The sequence below is a fragment of the Marmota flaviventris genome, chromosome 9 (genome assembly GCF_047511675.1).
Source record: "Marmota flaviventris isolate mMarFla1 chromosome 9, mMarFla1.hap1, whole genome shotgun sequence".
NCBI lineage: Eukaryota > Metazoa > Chordata > Mammalia > Rodentia > Sciuridae > Marmota > Marmota flaviventris.
In genome coordinates this window covers 109979598-110004279 of record NC_092506.1, presented here as the reverse complement: position 1 = coordinate 110004279, position 24682 = coordinate 109979598, and the positions used below count along the sequence as shown (strand labels likewise).

Here is a 24682-nt window from a genome sequence, read left to right as displayed (position 1 = left end):
TTTTTTAATTTATCTAGAAAAAGCAATATAGGACCCCAACCCATTTATTCAGAAGTTAATATAAATTTTATTTTAAAAATAAAGTTTTAGTAAATATAACAGATAAAGAAAGCAGGAATCTGATCTATTTCTGATAGCTTCCATACTCTTCCCTCCCCCTTCTATTCCTTATTACCTAAAAGCCTGGCTCACCAATAAGTTCACAGAGTTAGATATTCATTTTCAAAATAGAATTTATTTCCATAGTAAAGAATTAAAATACGGCTGTGAAAGTAGAAAATAATATAGAAAATACTTAAGATGTGCAACATTAATTTTTGAGTAAAGTTAGTTAAGCACTACAGTTTATGCTTAACTTCTTGAAAGACCAATTAGCATTTTATATGTTACTAGCTACACCAGAAAAAAACAGACTTGCAGTTTTAATTAATCGTTATAACTCAAAAATAGGTTTGAATAACTGGTGAGACCCTTTTGAAAATATAAGTACAGATCTGGAGACACATTTTTTGAAGCTGGCTTCCACCTCATAGACTGATAAATCTACTTTTGTATCCAAAAGTCACAAGGGCTAGTCTTTACAAATTTATCCTTATAATTAAATCAGTACACTTTGGGATGTATCAAAATGTTTTAGTAAAAATAGAATATTATGTTGGTATAAGAGCTGATAAAGTCAGGTATCACAAAACTTGGTTTTCACCAGATGGATTTCAAATTCAGATAATAAACACTGCTAAAGAAATATCTAGTGAATTCTACCCATCCCTTTCCCCAAATTATGACAATTAAGATACAGTTATTATTTGTATGCAAAACATACAATGAATGGGAAGATGTTTGGATAAAGGGGAAGAGAACTCTTCAGGAACTATTGTTTGCAGTTTGCAGAATAGGATAATCTTCTCTAGGAAGAATAATGTCAACATAGCAGCACTATATTCACCAGGAATCCCCAGAGATAATGGATCGATCATGTGGCAGGAAGCCAAACCTTCTGGCTGCTCACAACATCATTCAGCTTCCCTTTAATCTTCAGAAAGTGTCTCTTAAACTCCAAACCATCACCCTATAGCAAGAATGATATATAAAAATAATGTCAAAAAAAAAAAAAAAAGATTATTTACTAGGAAATAGAAACAAACACCCTCAGATATGTCCAGCTACAATACTTTTCAGGTGCTCTTATAAAAACCAAATATTCTAGCAGAGGAAATGACTATATAAATAATTTTGACCCAATTTTGTGCTCTTCACTATTCCCACCATACTGAGCTCAGAGAGCAAGAAAATGCATCAGGCCTGTATTAAAGGTTAGTTATCTCTGAACCACTGTTTTCAAAGGTAGTGGGAATTGGTAAACTTGAAATAAACTACACAAGGACAGTCAAGTGTTGTCATTATTCTATGGCAATGAAGTCAACAGATTCAGCTCTGAGAAGGATTTCAGTATAATACATCCTACACAATTTAAATTTCACAGCAAGGATCTGGAAGACAGTATTGTAGCAAATGTTCAATATAAAAAAATGTGAACTAGGGCTGGGGTTGTGGCTTAGTGGTTGAGTGCTCACCTAGCACGGGCGAGGCCCTGGGTTCGATCCTCAGCAACACATAATAATAAATAAATAAATTAAAGATATTGTGTCCAACTAAAACTAAAGAATAAATATTTTTTTTAAAAACTTTAAAAAAACAAAAAAATATGAACTACACCCTCCCAACCTTCTTCAGAGCTACATACAACAATATCTCAGGAAAGAGAAAAAAATGCTATTTTGGTATTACATGTCAAGAGCTTTAAAAATAGAAATAATCAGAAATGTGACCAAAAGGAAAAAAAAAAAATCAATATATAAAAAAATCAATGTATAAGAAAAAAAATCACAGAATTACTAAATCAAATAAGAATCTATTATATGATGTACATTTATTATTAATTATAATATTAAAAAACTAAACATAAACCAAAAAAACAATGCTTCAAAATATTAGGGGTGATTACTGCTAAGAAGCATAATTTGGGATTATTTTTATTTTCATATTAATCTACATTTCTACAAAAACAAAAAAACTTTTATAATAAATATCAATTACAAAAAATCATGTTTTGGAAGAACAGATAATGAAAAGTTATTAATACAGTAACCTGAGGCAAAAAAATAAGATTAGTTATTAAACAAAAACCATATGCTCATGTCAGTGACACTTCTACGATAAAAACATACAGGGTAGTTACAAGTAGTATCAAATATGTGAAAATCTAACTAAGTTCATAATACTGAATGAACAAAGCAAGTTACCATATATTTACAAATGCCAAATAAGCAGTTCTCTTTTATCCACACATTCTAAGACTCCCTGAAACCATGGAGAGTATGCAACCCTATACTATATCCACCATGTGCATTCTTCTTTCTGTATGTATATATGCAAACACATCCCTATGATAAAGTTTAGTCTGTAAATAAGACATAGTAAGAGATTAATATAATTAGTAATAAACTAGAGCAAGTATAACCATACTACCCTTGTACTTTGGGCCACTATTAAGTAAAATAAGCATTCTTTGAACATAAGCACTGCAGTACTATGAAAATCAATGTGATAACTAGAAAAGATAATAAGTGAGTAACAGACAAGTACTGTATTTGGCATGAATAAAAATCTATACTTAAGGTTTTTATGGTGAATACTTAACTCTTATCCCAGGTGGGATGGAGTAGAACAATGCAAGATTTCATCATGCTACTCAGAACTATGCTCAATTTAAATACGAATTATTTAATTCTGGAACTTTACATTTAATATTTTTGGGGTATGGGTGACCTCAAGGAAAAAAAAAAGAGAGAGAGAGAGAGAAACTGAAACTGCAGAAAGCAAAAGTGCAAGTGGGGAGACTATTGTATAAATATTGCCATTTTAAAAAATCCATTTAGCCTGTAATCCCAGCAGCTAAGGAAGCTGAGGCAGGAGGATTGTTAAATTCAAAGCCAGCCTCAGCAAAAGCAAGGCATTAAGCAACTCAGTGAGATCCTGTCTCTAAATAAAACACAAAATAGGGCTGGGGATGTGGCTCAATGGTCAAGTGCCCCTGAGTTTAATTCCTGGTACCCCCCACCAAAAAAAATATATATATATCTCCATATAGAAATATTTCCATAGAAAGAATACTATAATGAAAAATATCAAAAATACCTTAGAAAGCCGGAAGTCAACCAATATCTTCTCATCCATTTCTACCAAATTCACTTTGAAGATCAGTTTGTTATTTCTCCTATCAGTTGTTGATACAGTAACCTGAGGCAAAAAAATAAGATTAGCCATTAAACAAAAACCAAATGCTCATGTCAGTGACACTTCTATGATAAAAACATACAGGGTAGTTTCATAACAAGTAGTATCAAATATGTGAAAATCTAATTCCCCATAGATGTGCATGTGTGTCCAAGCCAAAACACCCTATAAGGCCAAGCATGGTGGTGCACACCTATAATCCCAGCGGCTCAGGAGGCTGAGGGAGGAAGATTGCAACTTCAAAGCCAGTCTCAGCAAAATTGAGGCACTAAGCAACTCAGTGAGACCCTGTCTTTAAATAAAATACAAAATAGGGCTGGGGATGTAGCTCAGTGGTCGAGTGCCCCTGAGTTCAATCCCCAGTACCAAAAACAAAACAAAACAAAAAACACTATAAACATCTGTGTAACTCTTGGCAACAAAAGAAATTTAGCATTTTACCCAAATACAATTGAAAGAAGAAATAAAATAAAAATGCAATTAGAAAACAAAATTATGAAAATGTAAGAGAGAAAAGGAGAGGCTAGGTTTGTGGCTAAAAAGCTAGGGCAGAAATCAGAAGATGGCAAAGATCTGGAGAGGACTTACAACTTCCACTTTCAGCCTTTTAGAATGTTCCAATGGCCTAGATGAGTGACATGAAAAGAAATTCCTTGCCAACAACCAATATCAAGACACAAACATAACGATGAGGACATCTTAGACTGATTGCCACAGCAAAGCCACTGAATGACTACAGCTAGATGAATAAGGCCATGCAAGATTGGCAGATTTGCCCAGCTAAGCCCAGTCCAAATTACAAGAAACATTTGTGTGATAAATAACTATATATCCTTCATTTGCCTTATCTAAGTATGTGTGGGTTTGATTGTCTTTGTATAGCTATTTGCCTTTCTTAAGTTTTTTTAAGTTATTACTTCAACCTTACTTCAACATGTGTCTCTTGTTTTTTTTTTTTTTAATTTTTTATTGTTGGCTGTTCAAAACATTACATAGTTCTTGATATATCATATTTCACACTTTGATTCAAGTGGGTTATGAGCTCCCATTTTTACCCCATATACAGATTGCAGAATTACATCAGTTACACATCCATTGATTTACATATTGCCATACTAGTGTCTGTTGTGTTCTGCTGCCTTTCCTATCCTCTACTATCCCCCCTCCCCTCCCCTCCCCTCCCCTCTTCTCTCTCTGCCCCCTCTACTGACATTCATTTGTCCCCCTTGTATTATTTTTCCCTTTCCCCTCACTTCCTCTTGTATGTACTTTTGTATAACTCTGAGGGACCTTCCATTTCCATGCAATTTCCCTTCTCTCTCCCTTTCCCTCCCACCTCTCATCCCTGTTTAATGTTAATCTTCTTCTCGTGCTCTTCGATCCTACTCTGTTCTTAGTTACTCTCCTTATATCAAAGAAGACATTTGGCATTTGTTTTTTAGGGATTGGCTAGCTTCACTTAGCATAATCTGCTCTAGTGCCATCCATTTCCCTGTAAATTCTATGATTTTGTCATTTTTTAATGCAGAGTAATACTCCATTGTGTATAAATGCCACATTTTTTTTATCCATTCATCTATTGAAGGGCATCTAGGTTGGTTCCACAGTCTTGCTATTGTGAATTGTGCTGCTATCAACATGTGTCTCTTGTAATAAGGACATTTTACAAACAACAATATCATCACACCACTTGACAATGCTACAAAAACATTAATATAAAGTCCATATTCTAATTCTCCCTATAGTTCCAATGACATCCTTCAAAGTTGTTTTAAAATCTATGATCTAATGAAAGAGCATTCTTTGCATTTAGTTATCAGGTCTCTTTAGTATCCGTTAATACAGATTAACTCCCTCTACTTGTCTTTCGTCATATTAACGTTTTTTAAAGCCTAATGATAGACTAGACTAACAAGTAAATGTTATAATTATGCTATAACAACACACACAACAAAAATTGGTAGGTGGGATCAGGGGAGATGAGAAGAAATATGAGATTATCTACAATTGAGGCATAATAGCCTTTAAGAAAACAATTATTTCAGTCCATTAATATTTTTATGAACCTGGAGAGGTATTTGAAAAAAAAAACATATTATTCCTTAAAATCATGAACATTTTATTGAAAATTCCTCCAATTTCAACTCTTTCTTTTTCAAATTAAACTGCTTTCTATTTTTGGAAGATACTAATGATGAGAGTTTATATTCACATATTGAATTTTCTGCAGGAAAAGATATATGAAAATCAACATACCTGATTCATACAACTCTTTTTCCATTGATAGCCCAGTTTCTCACAAGTCTCTTTCAGGCACTGATAAGATTTGTCTGCATCCAGTTTGGTAAAGAATCGTGTCATTCTTTTGACCAAGCGTTGCCAAGGGTTCTATGTGCCAAACAGAAAGCTGAGTAAGCCCACTAAGACCAAAAGCAGTCACAACATAGCTTTTTTTTTTTTTCTGTGATTTAGAATTCTTTTCCATGAAGGTGTCCTCTAATTCATTCTTTCTTCCTTGTCCAAAAACTATGTATAAATCAAAAGCATTACTACTATATATCTAAGATTTCCACATTTTAAAAGACTTCAAGACAATAAAAATAAAGGACAACCATTATTTACTTAAAAAAGGAAATTCCCTTACCTGTGAGGATCCTGGGGTGCCAAGTAACTGACTATTTAGAAGCATATGATCAGGACATGCCGGTTGGGAAAAACTGATTCCTTGTACCAGTTTATCAATGTATGAGGGACTGGTGTCCCACAAGGAAAGCCCTGTACGTGGTTCTGGTTGAGAACTGGAATACTTCACATTTTCTTCACTAAGACATTAAGAGAAAGGAAAATATGTCTTTAATTTTTTTTTAAGTATATGACTTTATTCTTTTCTCCATTCTTTTTGGTACCAGGTATTAAATCCAGAGGCACTTAACCACTGAGCAACATCCCCAGCCCTTTTTATTTATTTTTTAAAATTTTATTTGTTCTTTTTAGATATAATGGCAGTAGGGTATATTTTGACATATTTATACAAACATGGAGTATATCTTATTCTAATTAGGATCCCACTCTTGTGATTGTACATGATGTGGAGATTCATTGTAGTGTATTCATATGTACTAGGAAAGTTATGTCAGGTCCATTCTATTGTCTAGGATTCCTATTCTTATTCCCCAGCCCCCTTCCCTTCGTTCCCTTTGTCTAATCCACTGAATTTCTACTCTCCACCACCTGACCTCTATTTTTTATTTTGAGACAGGGTCTCATTAGGTTGCTTACTACCTTGCTAAGTTGCTGAGGCTGGCTTTGAACTTGTGATCCTCAGCCTCACCCTCCTGAGCCACTGGGATTACAGGTGTGCACCACCATGCCTAGCTTTAATTTTTAATTAGTTAGTTTTCTGAGATAGGGTCTTGCCATGTTGCCCAGGCTGGCCTTGAACTTGTTATCCTCCTACCTCTGGAGTAGCTAGGACTGACTACAGGCTTATGCCACCATGCCCAGCCAAATATATGCTTTTAAGTAAAACTCACCAGGCTTTTCTTATATCAACCATTCTTGCACTGACAAAATTATATTCATTATTTTAAAAATACATATATACATGTATTATTCTTCATGAGGAATTCTTCAATAACTACTTAATCTTTTATCAGTCTTACCTAGAAGCACTGCTTACGGGAGAGAAGTCCAAATTGGAATGAACGTGCTTAGAGAATCCACCAGGAGACTCTGACACACCACCAGATGTGACTCGAGGCCTCTTTGCCCCTTAAAAAAAAAAGAAATACCAGGTTTAAGTCTTCTACGGAATTATTTTTTAATTAACCCAAATGGCAACTTGAATAAGTAAAACGACATCAAGAACCATTTACAGAACAGAATACTCATACAACAAATAATGGCTCTTCCTACATGCTTTTGTAAGACATGTGGTCAAGTTAGAAACGTACAAAGACTCACCTATCAAATTAGGTACTTCACAAGTATGTTCAGTGTGTGGGGTATCATACTAAGGACACAATTTTAATGGCATCTTTTATGGTAACAATACTATTCTACAAAGACAGAGACAGCTAGCTAAAAGAAAAAAAAAAACAACTTTTCAAAATGAAGAATAATTTCTGATAATGGCAACAGACATTATGAATCTGTTCTATCCAACATTCTGCTGCCCTGGAAAAGAAAAGCTTTGCGTAGAATAATCATTATATAGAAAATGATGCTAAAAAAAAAAGAAAATGATGCTACCACATCAATGTTTATAAGAGTTCATAGCTAATCTATGGAACCAACCTAGGTGCCCTTCAACATATGAATGGATAAAGAAAATATGGTACATATACACAACACTCAGCCATACAGAAGAATGAAATTATGGCATTTGTCAGTAAATGGATGGAACTGGAGACTACTATCAAGCTAAGTGAAACAAGCCAATAACAAAACCTAAAGGCCAAATGTTCTCTCCAATAAGCAGAAGCTGACTCACAATAATGGGGGTGTTGAGGAGTGGGGGTTAGAAGTTCACTGGATTAGACAAAGGGGGATGAAGGGAAGGGAGTATGGATGGGAATAAGAAAGACAGTAGAATGAATCAGGCATATGTTCATATGTGCATACACAACCAGTACAACTCCATATTATGTATAACCACAAGAATGGCAAGTTAAACTCCATGTATGTATGATATGTCAAAATATATTACACTGTCATGTATAACTAAAAAGAATAAAACATTTAAAGAAAGAAAATGATGCTCCCACAAATTCATGGTTATACTCCTTAGCTAGACCCTCAACACTGTCAGTCAATCCTATCAATCCTATTTGTTTCTCTAGTCAGCCTTTCCTCCCTTTCTCCAGCCTTCTCTCCCTTTCTATACTCTTCTGAAATTTCCAGGACCACTGCCATCACCACATTACTTAACATATGATACCATCTCTCATCCATAGAGAAAGTAAAACCTTTTGATTATCTCAACATGTCACCACCAAATCTGCAAATTTACTTGCATTCTTACCCATCTTTTTTTCCTCCTCTGCATCCTCCCATCAGAAGGAATCCATCAAAATATACCCTCCATTTGTGCTAAGGAGCCCATACACTCCTACCTCCTCAGAGATCTTGATGCTCTGCTACTTATTCCCTTTCTTTTAAGACTTACAGCCTTTTCCTGTACTGGATCTGTCACCAAACCAATTAAACATGCTAAGATTAAACAACCTTTTTATCTTTCAAACATTTTACTAAATCTATGTGCCAAGCATTATTTTAGGTATTAAATATCTAACACTGAACAAAACCGACAAAAATCATTGACTTCTTAAATCCTGTACTCTACTGAAGAGACAAAATGAAGTAAAATAATAAGTTCAAATCCAGTAAGTTAAATGGTAATAAATACAATGAAGGAAAATAACACAACAAGTAGGTTGCAGGGAGAAAGGGATAGTTTTAAAGTTTTCTTGGATGGCCAATAACTTCTTTCTGAAAAGATGACACTGAAGTCAATACCCAAATAAGGTGACAGAACAATATATATGAGTAAGTCTCAGAGGGTGGGGGTCCCAGTCATATTAGTCATTATAAAAATAAAGTAAAAGTGAACATGGAGTGATTGAAGAATAATGAGAAGACAAATACAGCTATGACCAAGAGGAAGAGCAGTTTTAAGTCTGAGAAGTAATGAAAGAGAGATTGTATAAGACCTTGCAAGTCAAATGAACAGATTTTAGCTCATATACTGAGTGAAAAGTAAAGCACTGGAATATTTGAGCAAAACAGTGACATTTTTAACAGTGACGTCTTACTTTTTTTCTTTTTCTTTCTTTCTTTCTTTTTAGTACTTTTAAACCCAGGGCTACTTACAACTGAGCTATATCCCCAGCCCTTTTTAAAAATTTTTGAGACAGGGTCTCATCAAGTTGTCAAGGATGGTCCACAATTTACAATACTGTTCCTTCAACTTCCCAAGTCTCTGGTAATACAAAAGTGTGTAACCACACCCAGCTCTAACTCACCTTTTAATCAGAACACTCTTGGGCAAAGGATCATGGTGGTTTCAACTGACAGGGTATCAGTGGAGGTGATAAAAGGTGGTCAGATTTGAGAACTTTTAAAGGTAGAGGTTAACAGAAATTCCCTGTAGATTGGATAGGAAATAAAGATAATAAAAGCTATCTTCAAAGTTTCTGATCTGTATGGCAAGAATGACACAGTTACCATCAACCAAAATATAAAAGACTCTGATAGGAGGAGGTATGAAGGAGAACAATCAGTAAATCAGTTTGGGACATTTCAAAGTTTAAGATGCCTCTTAAAACTCAAGGGAAATTTGAAATACTAGGCAAATGAGTTTGGAGTTCATAGAAAAAGTCCAGGTTGACATAAATGTGGTTATTTATAAGTATAAAGATTTACTTAAAGCCCTGAGACTGAAAAAAATTAATAATGGAGTTAATGTGACAAGAAAAGAGGTTCATCAGTTGAGCCCTGGTCTGCTCCACTATTAGGAGGCTCAGTTCATAAAGGAAAACCATCATGGGAGGTTGAAAAAGAGTAGCCAATAAAAGTAAAGAGAGTGTAATATCTGGGAGTTAAATGAAGACAGTTTTTAAAGGAGGAAGCCATGACCAATTGCAATAAAATGCTGCTGATCAGACAGACTAAGAGGAAATCTGAGAACTGATTATTAGTTTGGCAACAACGTAGATGGAAATCCTTAAAACTGGCTACGAGGTGTTAGAAATTAGAAACATCTTTTGAGATGTTCAGTTGTAAAAAGAAAACTGGAATGATAGAGAGAAATGAGTTTAAGAGAAGTTTTATTACTATTTAACTTACTGAATTGTTTGTGTATTTATTTAACTTTTTGTTTGTTTTCATGATGGAAGAAATAGCATGCTGGTATGCTGACAAGATGCAGTGGAGAAGAAAAAGAAGTGATTTGGGAAAAGAGAAGAACTGTCAGATCTCTTTGAATAGGCAAGTGTTGATTCATATGTGGAGCAATTTATCCATAGCAACAGGGTACACAGTAGAGTCTAGGAGCACAGAGGCAGTTAGATGGGAGAAGAACGTGGTGGGAGCTTGTGAATTCCATTCTGCGTTGTTCTATTTCCCAGTGAAATAGGAAGTTCTGCTACTAACGGAGGATGAGATTGGGGAAGGAAGTATTAAAAGTTAAGGAAAAATAATGGGGGACATAACTCAGTGGCAGAGCACTTGACTAGCATGTACAAGAGCTGGGTTCAATCCCTAGTACTAAAAAAAAAAAAAAAGAAAAAAAATGTTGAACTATTTCAGGCCTATGAGTATAGCTCAGTGGTAGAGTGCTTGCCTAGCATGCATGAGGCACTGTGTTTGATCATTAGCAGTGAAAGAAATAATAATAATTAATGAGGAAAGAGAAGTTATAGCCATGTGATTTAGAAATTATTCTTGCCAAGATCATGAATAAATGCCATATCATGAAATTCAATGGACAAAATTTAGCCTTCCTGTTCTTGGTCCAGTTAACAGGAACTGTCATTGTCATGAACTTTCTTCCCTTAGCCTCCACTACTCTACATTCTACAGTTATTCCTGCCATCTCTCTGATTACTGTTTCCTTGGTCTCTACCTACAACTTGAATATTGGCATCCCTTCAAATTCTCTAAAATTTCCTTTACTACCATGGTTTAAATTCCCCAAATTGATATCTAAAGCCTAGTCTTAAAGTGTGCTCTCTCTCTCTCTCTCCTTTCTCTCTCTCTCTCTCTCACACACACACACACACACACAAACTACTGAACAGTTTTTACTCATTTCCTCAAAAATAAAATAAAATTTCTTCCCAAATCTGTTCCTCCTCCTGAGTTATCAGAACTAGAGTCACCCTTGACTGTTCATCTCCCTTCATTTCCCACATCTAAACAATCATCAGCTGTTCTTAAATTTCTTTGGAATCCACCTCTCTTCTCTAATACCATTACAACTAACCTATTCCAAACTACCATCTTCTCCCATCTAATCTACTACCCTTAGCCTATTTCTATTCATCAAAAACAATGAAAAAGAGTAGCTCTTTTAAAACCAAAAAACCAAAGGATCTTTTAAAACCAAATATATGACCCTAATGGCTTTAAGCTAGGGTCCAAAATACTTAAAATAGATCACAAGGCCTCATTCTCATATCTTGGCTGCTATCTGCCTCTCCAGCGTCATCTCTCCCTCTCCCACTTCCCTACTCATTTACTCAAATTTACCAAGTGCCTGCAACATGCCTTGCACTGTGCTAATGATTGTTAACACAAGGATGAAGACAGACAAGGCCCATGCCACACTATCCTTGTTTAAAGTTCCTCAAATGCACCAGACTTTCTAAACTAAGACTTTCCTAATGCTGCTCCCTCTGCTTAGAATCAGATCTGACACTCAACTTGCCTGTTTAACTTCTCTTTAATTTCATGTCTTTTCCTCAGGAAAAAAAGTCTTCACTGTCCCTTAACATTTGTTCAAACAATGGGCTACAGTACTCCAATTTTCCCCTTTGTAGTTATTAATAAACAAAACTACTTTTTATACTTGTTCTCCCTATTAGACATAATAATCTCCATGAGGAAAGAGACCCCAGCTATCTTGTATTGTTCACTTATGATAGTGAATTTTCATGCTTTCACAGAGAAAATGTTTATATATTAAAACTAATACCTTTCTTGAGTGGCTTGTTGTACCATCTGTCTTTTTTGATGTCTGGGATGGTAATCCTTACTGATGGATTCTCAACTAGAATTTTATGCAGCAGAGCTGAAAGCAAAATATTAAAGCAATATTTACAAAAAGTCATACATATTAGAAAAGCCTACAACTTAGGATTAAAGAACACATTCTCTTTTAGCCTTCTTATGTCTAAATATTATTTCTGGAGAAGGGAAAGAATAAAGTTACTCAATACTGATTTAAGTTCATATAGTTTTTCTTTGCTGTTGTCTACACTTTAGAAAATTCTTCCTAGATCTAATTCTCAATTATTTGCAAATAAGCAGAATAAGAGTCTGAAAGAAATGTTTTTCCCCATGTGGCATTAACAAAAAGATACAAAGAAATCTTCTATCCATTTTTTAACACCAAATTTCATCACTCAGCATATCATGTTCTCATGTTACTTCCTCATTTGCACAGTTTTATGTGTTTACTTATGAACAACTTTTTAAAGAGAGTAATATAACCAACCATTATCCTAAGGAATCTTAATTATTTTGACAAATAAGTTATACATTTCCTAACATTAAAATTATTTTCTAATGGACCAAAGATTTAAATGTAAAAATGAAGCCATGAAAACATAGGGGACTTTTTAAAAAGCAGTAGACATAGAAAAAAACCTTTCCAAATATGACAATGTAGTGAGATATCACAAATGACTAGATTATAGATTTGAAAATAAAAAATTTTCTACATGTCAAAATATCAAATGAAATAGAAATAAGTGATAAATTGTAGAAAATATTTGTAACAAATGCAAAGGTCAAAGCTGGATGTGATGATTCATGTCTGTAACCCTTGACTAAGAAGCCTGAGGCAGGAGGATGACAGGTTTGAGGCCAGCCTGGACAATTCAGAAAGACCCTGTTTCAAAATAGAAAATAAAAAGGGTTGGGGATATAGCTCAGTGGTAGAGCACCCCTGGGAAAAGTCCTTCAAGGGTAAGAAAATCTCCTTGCTAACACTGAGCAAAACTGACAAAAGGGTTCCAACTTCATTAATATTAAATTTAAAATAAAAATAAAACTCTGTTGTAATAGTATAAACTTTTTGAAAAGCAATTTAGAAAAATAATATTCAGTACTTACAAATCTACATACATCCTTGACCCTGCAATTTTGTTTATGGAGGTTTATTTTATATAAATAATTTAAGGATATGTGTGAAGATTAAGTTACATGGATGCTTATCATATGTGTGTGTGTGTTTGTTTTTTGGTACCAGGGATTGAACTCAGGGCATTTGACCACTGAGCCACATCCCCAGCCCTATTTTGTATTTTATTTAGAGACAGGGTCTCACTGAGTTGCTTAGCACCTCACTTTTGCTGAGACTGGCTTTGAACTCACGATCCTCCTGCCCCGGCTCTCAAACCATTGGGATTATAGGCATGAGCCACCACGCCCAGCTCAGATCTGTTTTAAAACAGTAAAAATTTACAAAATAAATTTCTAATGAATGAGTAAAGCACATCCATGTAGCAGAATATCATCAAGCCTTTAAAAACAATGACACAGATCTACAATTACAGGCAAGGAAAAATTTTCAAAGAATATTAAAACCAAAGAACAAGTCATGAAATATTATTTGTAGTATGATCTAACTTTTGATTTTATTTTTATATATATATATATATATATATATATATACATATATATATAAACTTATGTAATAAACATTAAAAGTATTTACAGCAAAGCACAGAAGCACACAGAATATCTTTAAAATGCTATATCTAAGTGAAGGAATTATAGGCTTTTTTCCATTTTTATTTATATTTCCTAACTTACAAGGATCATGGGTTATTTATTTAATTATTAAAATGTTATAACAGAGGGGCTGGGGGATATAGTTTAGTTGGTAGAGTGCCTGCTTCGCATACACAAGGCCCTAGGTTCAATACCCAACACCACAATAAAAAAAAAAAAAGTTATAAAAAAAAAAAATGTTAAGAAAAATTCAAATACCACAAGACTTAAATCTAAGAAATCTGTATCAATCAAGATAACCCAATTACCTAGAGGAGCAGAATCAATTTTTTTCCAAGGGTTGAGGTATGTCTTTTTTTCTTTCCAATCAGAATATTCCTGGCAACTGTCACTGGGCTGGTCCCATGGCAATTCTAAAATAAAACAAGTTACAATTCCCTCATATTAACAAAATTATACTGTAAAAATTTCAAGGAAAAATAATCATTACAAATCCATACAAAGTTTCCTTCAGATTAACTCAATGTCTTACAAAATGGGAAAAGAAGTTTTGTAGAAGCTTCACAGGCACTTTAAAGAAAAGACGAGCCACTTCTTATCCTACTCTTTCAAAAGTACTTACATGAAGCATGGCACAGTGGCATAAGCCTATAATCCCAGCTACTAGGAAGGCTGAAGCAGCATCACAAATTCAAGGCCAGACTGGCAATTTAAAGAGACCCTGTCTCAAGATAAAATATTAAAAAAGGTCTGGGAATGTTCTTCAGTGGTAGTGATTGCCTACCATGTGTGAAGTTCTGGGTTTAATCCCTAGTATCACCAAAAAATATTTACATGACTTTTAAAGAGATAGCTATTTTGACTTTTCATTTAATAGATACACATACCACATTTTTAAAAACTTTGGGGATTACAAGTTAGTTATGGATAAGTTACTACTTGCAGTGATTAAATATTTGTTTCCACCTCAAAATTCATGTTGAAATTCTAACCCACAAGGTGATGGTACTTAGAGGTCAGCTCTTTTTGGGCAGGGATTGGGTTCATGAGGGTAGGATCCCTCATGATCCTCATGGGATCATTGTTGTTATGAAAACACAGAGAGCTTCTGTTCTCTCTGCTCTGCATCATATGAGGACATAATCAGCTGGTTACTTGAAAGCCAAGAAGAGAATCCTTACCAGAATATGCTGGCACCTTCATTCCAGGCTTTGTGAGAAATAAATCTTTGCTATTTATAAGCCACCCAGTCTACGGTACTTTGTTATAGCAACCCAAACTGATTAAGACAGTATTAAAATACTATTACATAAACACAAACTCCGTTGGTTTATTTAATTTATTTTGGTATAGCAAATCTGACTTTCCATAAGCCAGAAGTTTTTTGTTTGTTCATTTTGGTAACAGGGATTGAACCTAGGGGTGCTTAACCATTGAGTCACATCCACAGATCATTTGTTTGTTAATTTTGAGACATAATTTCACTAAGTTGATGAGACTGACCTCAAACTTGCAATCTTCCTGCCTTAGCCTTCCAGAGGGATTACAAGTATTGCACCAACCCACAAAGTCATAAACCAAAAGTTTTATCATGACTAAATAACTATTACCTCCAGCCAACATTGCAGTAAGCACTATTCCACAGGACCAAACATCAACTGGTTCTGCATGAAATTCTTTTCTCTTCAGAAGTTCTGGAGCAACATAAGGTAAAGTACCACACATCTTGTTCAATAAACGTTCACGGTTATTATGCCGAAACACTGTTGCCAAGCCAAAGTCAGAGATTTTGAGGTTATCTAAACCAAAAGAAAAAAAAAAAAAAAAAAGAATGGCACTGGATAAAAACAATTTGCAAATAGATATATTAGAATTAAGTTTTATTGACTACATTACCTGATTTGTAGAATTTCTCTACCTTAACTTGACCAAAATAAACAACAACAAAAATTTTTTTTTAAGAAAAATTAAAGACATAATCATCTACGCTAAACTTGGAAAAGGCCCTCATCTTTGATATTAACTTAAGAAAACTGTCACCAACACACCAAACAGTTTGGACCAGGTTAAAGAAAGATACTGGAGTTAAAAGGGGCTATTCTTCTGGTAAAGAACACTCCAAACTTGGGCTGAAAGCAGAGAAAAGCCCTTCAATGAGTGGTATAGAAGGCAAGAATGAGACATAGTAAAATAGGAGGCACACTCTCAGCAGCAAACAAAATCAATTGGCAAGAAGAATATATATGTAAAGACATAACAAACTATAAAGATCCAGAATCCATGAGAACTTCTTGTCGAAGTAGCTATGTTGAGAAAAAAAGAGGAGGAACTGTACAAAAAAAAAACAAACTTCCACGCTAATCTTCCCATCTCCAGCACATAAAAACTGCAGGTAGGACTTTTACACTTAGTGAATGTCTACTGTATCCACATAACAGACACTGTGCGAGCCAACGCAGGTAGTGAACAAATCAATGAGGTAGACTAACAATAGGTAATGGCCAAGAAAGTTATAAAAATATAGAACATGACAGGATCTTACAGAAAAGGGTTCTATCCTAGTCTTAGGAGCTTGGGAAGGCCCTCTGTTATTAGAGGTTGTCAATGGTTATAAGTTTTTCAGAGGGCAATCCAGCCAAAGATTCAAAAAAAATTTTCTCTTTCAGCTAGTAATACCCACTTCTAGGAACATATCCACAGAAATAGTCTCATAACATCACAAACAAGGATATTTGTAGCAACGTTATTTGAAAATAACTTAAATGCACACCATAAATGATAAAAGCTTATAAAACATGTATACAATAAGTAGTTATTAAGAAAAAAAAAAAGAAAAACAAGGTGTACTAATATGGAACAGGATATAAGTGGAGAATAGGCTAGTGTTATAGCAAAAATTATAACATGATCCAATTTTTGTCTAAGCCTATGCACAGTTATGTAACAGTCATCATTTCTCTATTCTTCGGTTCTTTAAAAATCAAGCACATATACCCAATTTAATGTAAGCCATTAATACTTACTTGTATTTGACTCCAGGAGGTAAATACTGTGATTTTCTTTGGAGGGGGTGGGGGATACCTGAGATTGAACCCAGGGACACTGGAACACTGAGCCACATTCCCAGCCCTATTTTGTATTTTATTTAGAGACAGGGTCTCACTGAGTTACTTTATCACCTTGCTGTTGCTGAAGCTGGCTTTGAACTCAAGATTCTCCTGCCTCAGTCTTCAGAGCCACTAGGATTACGAGTGACATGACACTATGCCCAGCTATATTTTTTTAATAGCTATCTATGGCACAATTTGGACAAATCACTGAGACTGAGTTCCAAGTGGTAATCAATTAAAATACTAACAGATTATCATAAAATACTAATAGATTATCTTGAATTTTGTTGTTTTATTTTGTTTGCAATCTAATACTCAGTTAGATTAGAGAAATACAAGTCATATATTCAAAATTTACAAGTATAGTTCTGACAAAAATAAAGGAAGAGTATATTTGTGAGTGAATACAGAAAGACTTCAAATACTGGTAACATTGTATTTCTGTTTTAAACGATTATTAGTTGTATACTGGACAGAAACAAAATACATATTATACAAGAACAATACCACTCACCTAACACCCAAGAAAAAGGACACACCCATTCCCTCTCCTACCTTCTGACACCCACCATTCTGAATTTTATTATGCCCTTGCTTGTTTTCATGTTTTGCCCTGTTTGCATACTTCAACAATATAATTGGTTTTATATATTTTTTAATTTCATATAAAAAGAGCGTATCAATTCTTTTAGTTTATTTTTTTGCTCTATGGCCTTATATTCTTGAAATCCAGCTATGTCATTGTTTGCAGCTACAAATTATCCATTTCAGACTTTCTTATTGCTGATAGACCTGTGAGTTGTTTGCAATTTTTCTATTAAACAATAGACCTGTGAGCATTCTTATAAGTACTAATTTATTTTTAAGCCAGGTAGGCAGACAGGTGTTCATTACACTTTATCATAATATGTAATTTATATTATGAAAATTTGAGGGCACCTGAATTAAGTTTTAAATAAAATTACTTTTTATACTACATAAACACAGCTTAAAAGGGTAAAAAAATGAAACCCACATGCACATAGGAAAAAAGCATATAACCTATGCTTTAATGTAAATTAATTTTACATAGTAATAATAGCTACCATTTTTTTCAGCATCAACTATATAATAGGTACCTACTATTTATAACAAAAACACACACACGTGTGCATTTTTTGTAATACACTTCTTTTTAGTTGTAGACGGACACAGTACCTTTATTTATTTATTTTATGTAGTGCTAAGGATTGAACCCAGTGTCTCACACATGCAAGGCAAGCACTCCACCACTGAGCCACAACCCCCCATTTATGCATTTTTAAAATGTATGTGTATATGTATAACATAGGTATAAATACCTGTTTTATACATTCCAGGTACATACTTCTACAAAAACACATGATGTTTGTATCCTTTATCCTCATAACTCAGATAGATTCTCCTATTATCCCCATTTTATAAATAAGAAAAGTGAGGCAGAGAGAAGTTAAGCAACTTACCTAAGGCCACATGTCTAGAATGAGGTGGCCTAGATTAAACCTAGGTTCAAATGACTCCAAAGTTCAAGCTCTTAACACTATCCTATATTGCCTTTCATATTTAGAGACACGTAATCCTTTTCCAGGGTGTTTTGTGTATCTTGAAACCTGCATTTAATTCAAAAAGGACTTGCTTTGTATGAGGAAGGGGAGGAATGGAATTTAACATCATCAAGGCTATTACCATTCAGCAAGTAATGGGAACAGCATGAAAACAGAAGCATGAGAATCCTCAGATTGTGCTGTGTGCTCACCTCTCAGGATTCATCAACAAATCATCCAAAGTTTCCTTTTTATCATACACTAAATTTTCTGAATATCTAAAATACTGCTATATGACTTGTGAAATGACTTGTAGAAAGCTAAATAACTTAAGCACAGTGTTAGACAAGCAATGTTTAAATTCCCTTTATAATATCCTTGATAATTAATACTCCACTGTTCAATGTTATAAACTCACTACATGTCAAAGCAACCCATGCTTTTTTTGCACAGATCCATTGCTGAACATCATCCCTGTGCTAACTCAAATTACTTCTAAACAGTTTTCACCCACAGGTTCTGAAGAACAATATTTAACAATTAGCAAGCTTCCCTGAGTTCCCGCAATAATTTCTTATTTTGCATAGTTCACAGCTCTTCATTTGTTCACTTTCCTATAAAAGTACATCAGTGGTCTATACATCTCTTACAATGTGGCCCCGGGAAACACTATTTCCAGAGAAGTCTCACCAGAGTAATACTGGACCACTATTTTCCTCATTCCGGGCACTATATCAACTTAGTTTTCTTACATACGGTGAACAAATCACACAGGTGACTAATACCAAGTTTAATGCCCGGTAAATGTCTTTTAAAAACTGTTAACTGCCAAGAACAAGCTATTTAATTATGCTTGGTTAATTTTTTTCAATCCAAATAATAGACTTCAGATCTTTTCCTATTAAAAAATAACTTGTTAAGATTCAGCCCACCTCTCTAGTCTGCTAGATTAATTTATTTAATGGTTATTTTAAAAAATCTACTATTTGCAAGGAACTACTCTAATGTTAGGAATACAGCCTTAAACATAACAGACATAAATCACTGCCTCATCTTTTTGGTCCTGACTCCGTAAAATAACATTTTCACTATCCATCCCCTCAGTTTTATGACATCCATTTTTAAAAAAAAAAAAACAACAAAAAAACCTAAAATTCTTGCATATTATGCAAGTCATAGATAAAAAGGGTGAACAGTTCATGGCTAAAGTCTCAGGTATTACAATAGAAGCTTACCTTTATTAATTCATTTAAAAAGTTGTTTTCAAGCATTCTTATTTTTATTCATCTTTAGCAAACTACCCTGGATCTAGGGAAGACTTCTCATCCACAACTATATCATGAAAAACTTGAATTCCAAATATACAGTCTCCCAAATTTCCTTGGCTTCTCAGATTTTCGTCATGGTCTATACATCTATAGATATACATCTATCATGGCTGTCTTAAAATTAGTAGTAACAAAATATTAAACTTACCCCTTTCGTCCAAAAGGAGATTTTCTGGTTTAATGTCCCTGTGAGTTATTCCAATGCCATGAAGATAAACCTACAGGGAAATAGAGGAACACATCAGAATTTAGCAACTTATTATTTGTACTAATTTTAAATAAAAGGAAAAGATATATACCTACCACCCCTGCCATGAGTTGATGAAAAAATCTCTGAGCATCTTGTTCAGGCATACCTATGTCTGGTTCTGTAAGAATTAATTACAAAAGTTAGTTTATTAGATAAATACAACCAGGCATTGAACATATAGTTTCTTAATCTGATTTTAGACATTTGTGATTATAATTTAGCAATCTTATACTAGTGAAAGATTAAGTACATTTAACAATACAGTACTTAATAAGCAAGATTTTCCAATCTGTTAAAGAGCAAAAACAAACTACTATCATAGGAACATTACAAAGAAATAAAGCTATCATCCAAATCAGGAACATAATACATGCTATGAAAGCTCCTATTTTACTCTTACATTAATATTTACTTGGTATCTTTTAAATTCTGCCCTATTGTTTCTAAATACTGTTAGTATTTTTCCCATTTCTGAAATATAATTGTCAATGTGAATGCCTAAAACAATCTAAACCTATTTCACTAAATTTTTTAACAGATTTAAACTTTATAAAATCCCTTACACTGAATGTTTACAAAGTTCCTTCAGGAAACAGTCTTATTAAGTGAGCTTCTATTATCAGTTATCTTTTACCTTTTATATTTTCATTTCTCACTAACTCATGATTTCTTTTGCCCTCAGTTCTCTCCTGAGATTCCCATTAGAGATTTAAATAAGCAGTTTTTAACTACTAATAAAATAGTTTCAAATAATAAACTTAGACCCACAGCATATATTTTATGTACTTCTTAGCATTTTGCAACATCAATCATTTGAGTTTGCACAGAACACTTAAGTAGCAAACAATTTACTTGATATGTATATAAAGCCATCATTTCACTTCAACAAATAAGGGGGAAAAATAACAATGATATTATTTTGGACCTGTAAATGTATGCAATAATCATGTAAACAGAATATCTACAAAGAAAAACACTGTACAGGCAAACAATACATTGGTTTTTGTTGTTTTGTTTTTGTGGTACTGAAGATTGAACCCAGGGGCACTCTATCAATGAGCTAGATCTGCAGTCCTTTTTATTGTTTTATTAATTTATTTTGTGATACTGGGTTTTATTCTTTTAAACAGGGTCTTGCAAGGTTGCATAATCTGGCCTTGAACTTGCCATCTTCCTGCCTCTGCTTCCTGAGTAACTGGGATTACAACATGTGCCACTGAGCTCAGCTTATTATGTATTTATACTTCATCATCAAACCACAGCTTATCATTTTAAATTACATAATACAGCAATCCTGAAAAAATTACTTATAACTTAAGGACAGTTTTCTTTCATTGATACTATATGTTTTCATATATTAGTAAAATTAGCCAGAAAAAAAAAGGAATTTTTACTTCAATTTCAATATTGGAAAAACTTAAGGGGAAAATGAGGGACTAGCTATTCAATATTAAAAAACAAACAAAACAAACTTAGAAACTTATTCAGTAGAATAAATATCTTAAATTGTTTCCATACCTATTCTATCAAAAAGCTCTCCCCCACTACAGTACTCCAGAAATAGATACTGGATATTTCCTTCTCTCCTGTGACCGTAGAATTTCACTACATTTTCATGATTTAACATTTTATTGATACAGATCTCTTTCTTAATGTTTTCTGGACAATCTATGGCACGCTTCATATCTACAATCTTCACTGCAACTGCTTCTTCTGTTATTCTATTCACAGCAAGTTGAACTCTAAAAAAAAGGAAAACAAGAGTTATAACATTGTAGACTTTTGAATTCTCTTTTAGAGCTTCAAAAGATTAAACACAACAAATCCAAAATTGTTTTTATCTTTACTACTTTCTCCACCAAGGAAACCAAGGAAATGGTTTCTGCCATATTTTCAACAGATACTGGTCCTTTCTGAAAGGTGAATTACTATGGCTATTACTCCAAAGAAGTCATTATGCTGTACATGCAAGTCATTTAAAAAATGCTTGATAAAGTAAGCTAAATTGGGATAATAGCAATTCTAGTTCACATATATACTAGTTCTATTCACATAATTTTAATAGCATTACCTAACATTTATTAATCTCATGCTACATATGACTGTGATAAAAGTACTAAGCACCTTTGGAGTAGGTACTGTTATTCTCATCTTATATAAATGAGGAAAACGGAGACATACAACATTGGGATTCTCATCTAAGTCCACAAAACAAGCCCAGTATGCGACAGATTTAAGATCTGAAACCAGGCAGGCCATCCCCAAAGTCTGCTCATTTAGCCACTATTCTTAAAGCCCAAGACTATGTGGTTGTTTGAGGAAACAATAATCTCAACAGATCTTTTGCAGCTCTTGATAAAGAAAAAGAAAAAATGCAAAAATAATCAGAAATATTAATCCTTACAAAAATTGTGCAATTTCACTTGCTAAAAGCCTTGGTTTGCAAAGATCTGATCTCTAAAGCGCCACGTATTGGAAAAAAACAAGCCCAAAACAACAAATACATACTAAGACAAAACAATAGAAAACTAAAGCAAGCGTGAAAGCAAGATAATATTCGGATTCAAACTCACTCTCCATAGGCACCTTCTCCTAGGGTTTGCACCAAGTCCCAGTCTTCCACAAAGGGCACTGCCATGACTCCACAGAGCACCACGGCTGTAAAACGCAGGAACCCGAAAAATAAGGAACGAGCATAAGCTCAGATCACCTGTAAAGCCACCGCGCTCTGCTTCCTGCCATGATCCCTCACAACAGCTTGGTTTCCCCTTACATCTCATTCACATTTATCCAAGTCTTTAAACCCCAAACAAGTATTCTAAGTTTAGGCATTTGATTGCCGAAATCGCAATCCCCATTCCCTTGCACACCGAGGGCTGAAACTCTGCCCTCCTCAGGCCTCACGGGAAATTTAAAAGTTGCGGTGAGAAGTGGGAAGACGGATGCTTTCGGGTGAATGACTGGGGAAGCGGGTAGAAGTGGTGGGAGTCTGGGGAAGAGAGTAAGGGGATGTGGGCTAGAAGAGGGGTTGGAATAACTGCAGCTACTGCAGCCCCTCCACCCCACTTGCACAGTTCCAATTCCCACCCCCACCCCACCCGTCCCAAAGGCCGGGAGGAGCCCGGGGCGGGGCCAAACTGCCCGTAGAAGCGGAAGGAAGGGCTGGGACCCAGGACGGCGCCCAAACTTCTGAGGTCCCCAGATAGCAGAAAGGTAGCCTCCCCTTCCCCCCACACCCTTTACAATGAGGACCCCGAGGTACCACACTCCTCCACTCTCCAAAACCGCCCCTCCGCTGGAGGATCTCCCATCCCCTCCGCTCAATAGTACCATTATCTCACCGTGCTCCTCCTCACTAATCTAGACTCCTAACTCCTTCTCCAGACCCCTTTTTCGCCCTACCGGCCGCCCCTCCTCACCAAGCTGTCCTTTGCCCGCCACCACAGGAATCCAAATGCAGCGCTTTTCCCGCCAAAATTTGTTTGCGTCACGCTGCCGCAAACGCGCGCACCCTTGCCGTAAAGCAGGACGACGCGCGTTCCCGCGTCCCTCTGAAGATTGGCGGCTCAAAACACCTGAGCGGTGTAATCCCTCTTGCCAGTTCTGAGCTGGTCTAGCCTGGGTTCCTTGGAGGTGTGGAGCAGATCCTAGCTGAAAAGATTGACGAACCGACCAGCGAATTGATCTCTTGGTCTGTGTGAAATGACATTCGGTGTGTGGGGCTCCGCTGCGCGGCTTGGGGCGCTCTGGGGCAGGGCCGACGCCTCCATCCCCACAGCACGCCCACCATGGGCTGCGCCTCCTGGCGGTGGTCCCCGCTTTGTTCCCGGCCACTCTGGGCCTGGAAAGGCCATAAATTGCCTACGGAAACCCACCAGCCTGTGACCTCTGAGCACCTGGCCTGGCAGCCCGAAAAGACCAAGGAGGCTCCAGATTTCTCAACTTTGGAATGCGGGACCGAGTGCCTACTATCAACAGCTGTGGTGAAGAGGGGTTTTGTGTTGGAGGGGAGAGCCATCAAAAGTGGCCACACATTAAGGGAGGTGGAAGAGTACTGGAATAAAGTAATCTGGGGAGAATCTGAGGTAATATCAGGATAACCAGTTTTGCCTTGTGGGTGAATAGACTTCAAAACAATACTTTAATTCAGCCTTAACTTTGAAGGATGAGACCATCTGCCTAGCTTAGTTCGAGCAACTTTCTTGTTCTTAATGTGTAAAAAACGGGCAAGTAAAAGCCAGTATAAATTTTACAATGCAAAATTTTTAAAGTAACCAATTTAAAGAGAAGAAAATTCCAAAGAAAGGGATTTGAGAACAAAATAAGCCAGGAAAAACTGAAATGGGTATTCCCCTGCAGTAGACTGAGAATTGAAGGCATAGGCAAGTACATTAAATTCCCCCCTTCTTCAAAATCAAGCCAAATACATTCAAGATAACTTGCAATACTAGTAATGGAGTAAAATATATTACACATAAAAGAATGCATACATCTGTTTTAAAAAAGCAAAGTCGGGGACAAACTGCAAATGCTTGGGTGTGAAGTTTTGAACCATGATATCAATTTAGATTTCATGTAATGTTTTCTAGTTTACTCCATCCTCCCTGATTTCCTCTCTGTGTGCTGAAAACAAAGATAAGAAGAGAAGGATCTCTACCAGTTCCAGTGTGCCTGGGT

General features: G+C 35.3%; 1 protein-coding gene across 3 annotated transcripts; it reads right to left on the bottom strand.

Annotated features, from left to right (window-relative positions):
• Positions 1–215: 215 nt before the first annotated feature.
• Positions 216–23612, bottom strand: Chek1 (checkpoint kinase 1). 3 transcript variants are annotated; one of them, XM_071616843.1, is made up of 13 exons: positions 23517–23612; positions 22579–22663; positions 21524–21747; positions 20059–20123; positions 19904–19973; positions 15366–15554; positions 14064–14168; positions 11993–12088; positions 6960–7068; positions 5942–6119; positions 5554–5685; positions 3199–3300; positions 216–1069 (listed from the first exon to the last, which is right to left on the bottom strand). In XM_071616843.1, exons 2-13 carry the CDS (start codon positions 22641–22643, stop codon positions 974–976), a joined length of 1431 nt encoding a protein of 476 aa, XP_071472944.1. In that variant the 5' UTR covers positions 22644–22663; positions 23517–23612; the 3' UTR covers positions 216–973. The 3 variants fall into 3 exon arrangements, with proteins under 3 accessions (XP_071472944.1, XP_027801263.1, XP_071472943.1); XM_027945462.2 differs by lacking the exon at positions 23517–23612 and adding an exon at positions 23425–23465; XM_071616842.1 differs by lacking the exon at positions 23517–23612 and adding an exon at positions 22876–23058.
• Between the last annotated feature and the right edge of the window lie 1070 nt (positions 23613–24682).

What these genes read in the sequence shown, in the direction of transcription:
- Chek1 (XM_071616843.1), bottom strand. Translation starts at nt 22,643, where the DNA reads ATGGCAGTGCCCTTTGTGGAAGACTGGGACTTGGTGCAAACCCTAGGA. An exon ending in TACTGCAATGTTGGCTGGAG is followed by an intron (nt 14,169 to 15,365) that starts GTAATAGTTATT and finishes GTTTTATTTTAG; the next exon opens with AATTGCCATGGGACCAGCCC. An exon ending in TTGACTTCCGGCTTTCTAAG is followed by an intron (nt 1,070 to 3,198) that starts GTATTTTTGATA and finishes TTCTTGCTATAG; the next exon opens with GGTGATGGTTTGGAGTTTAA.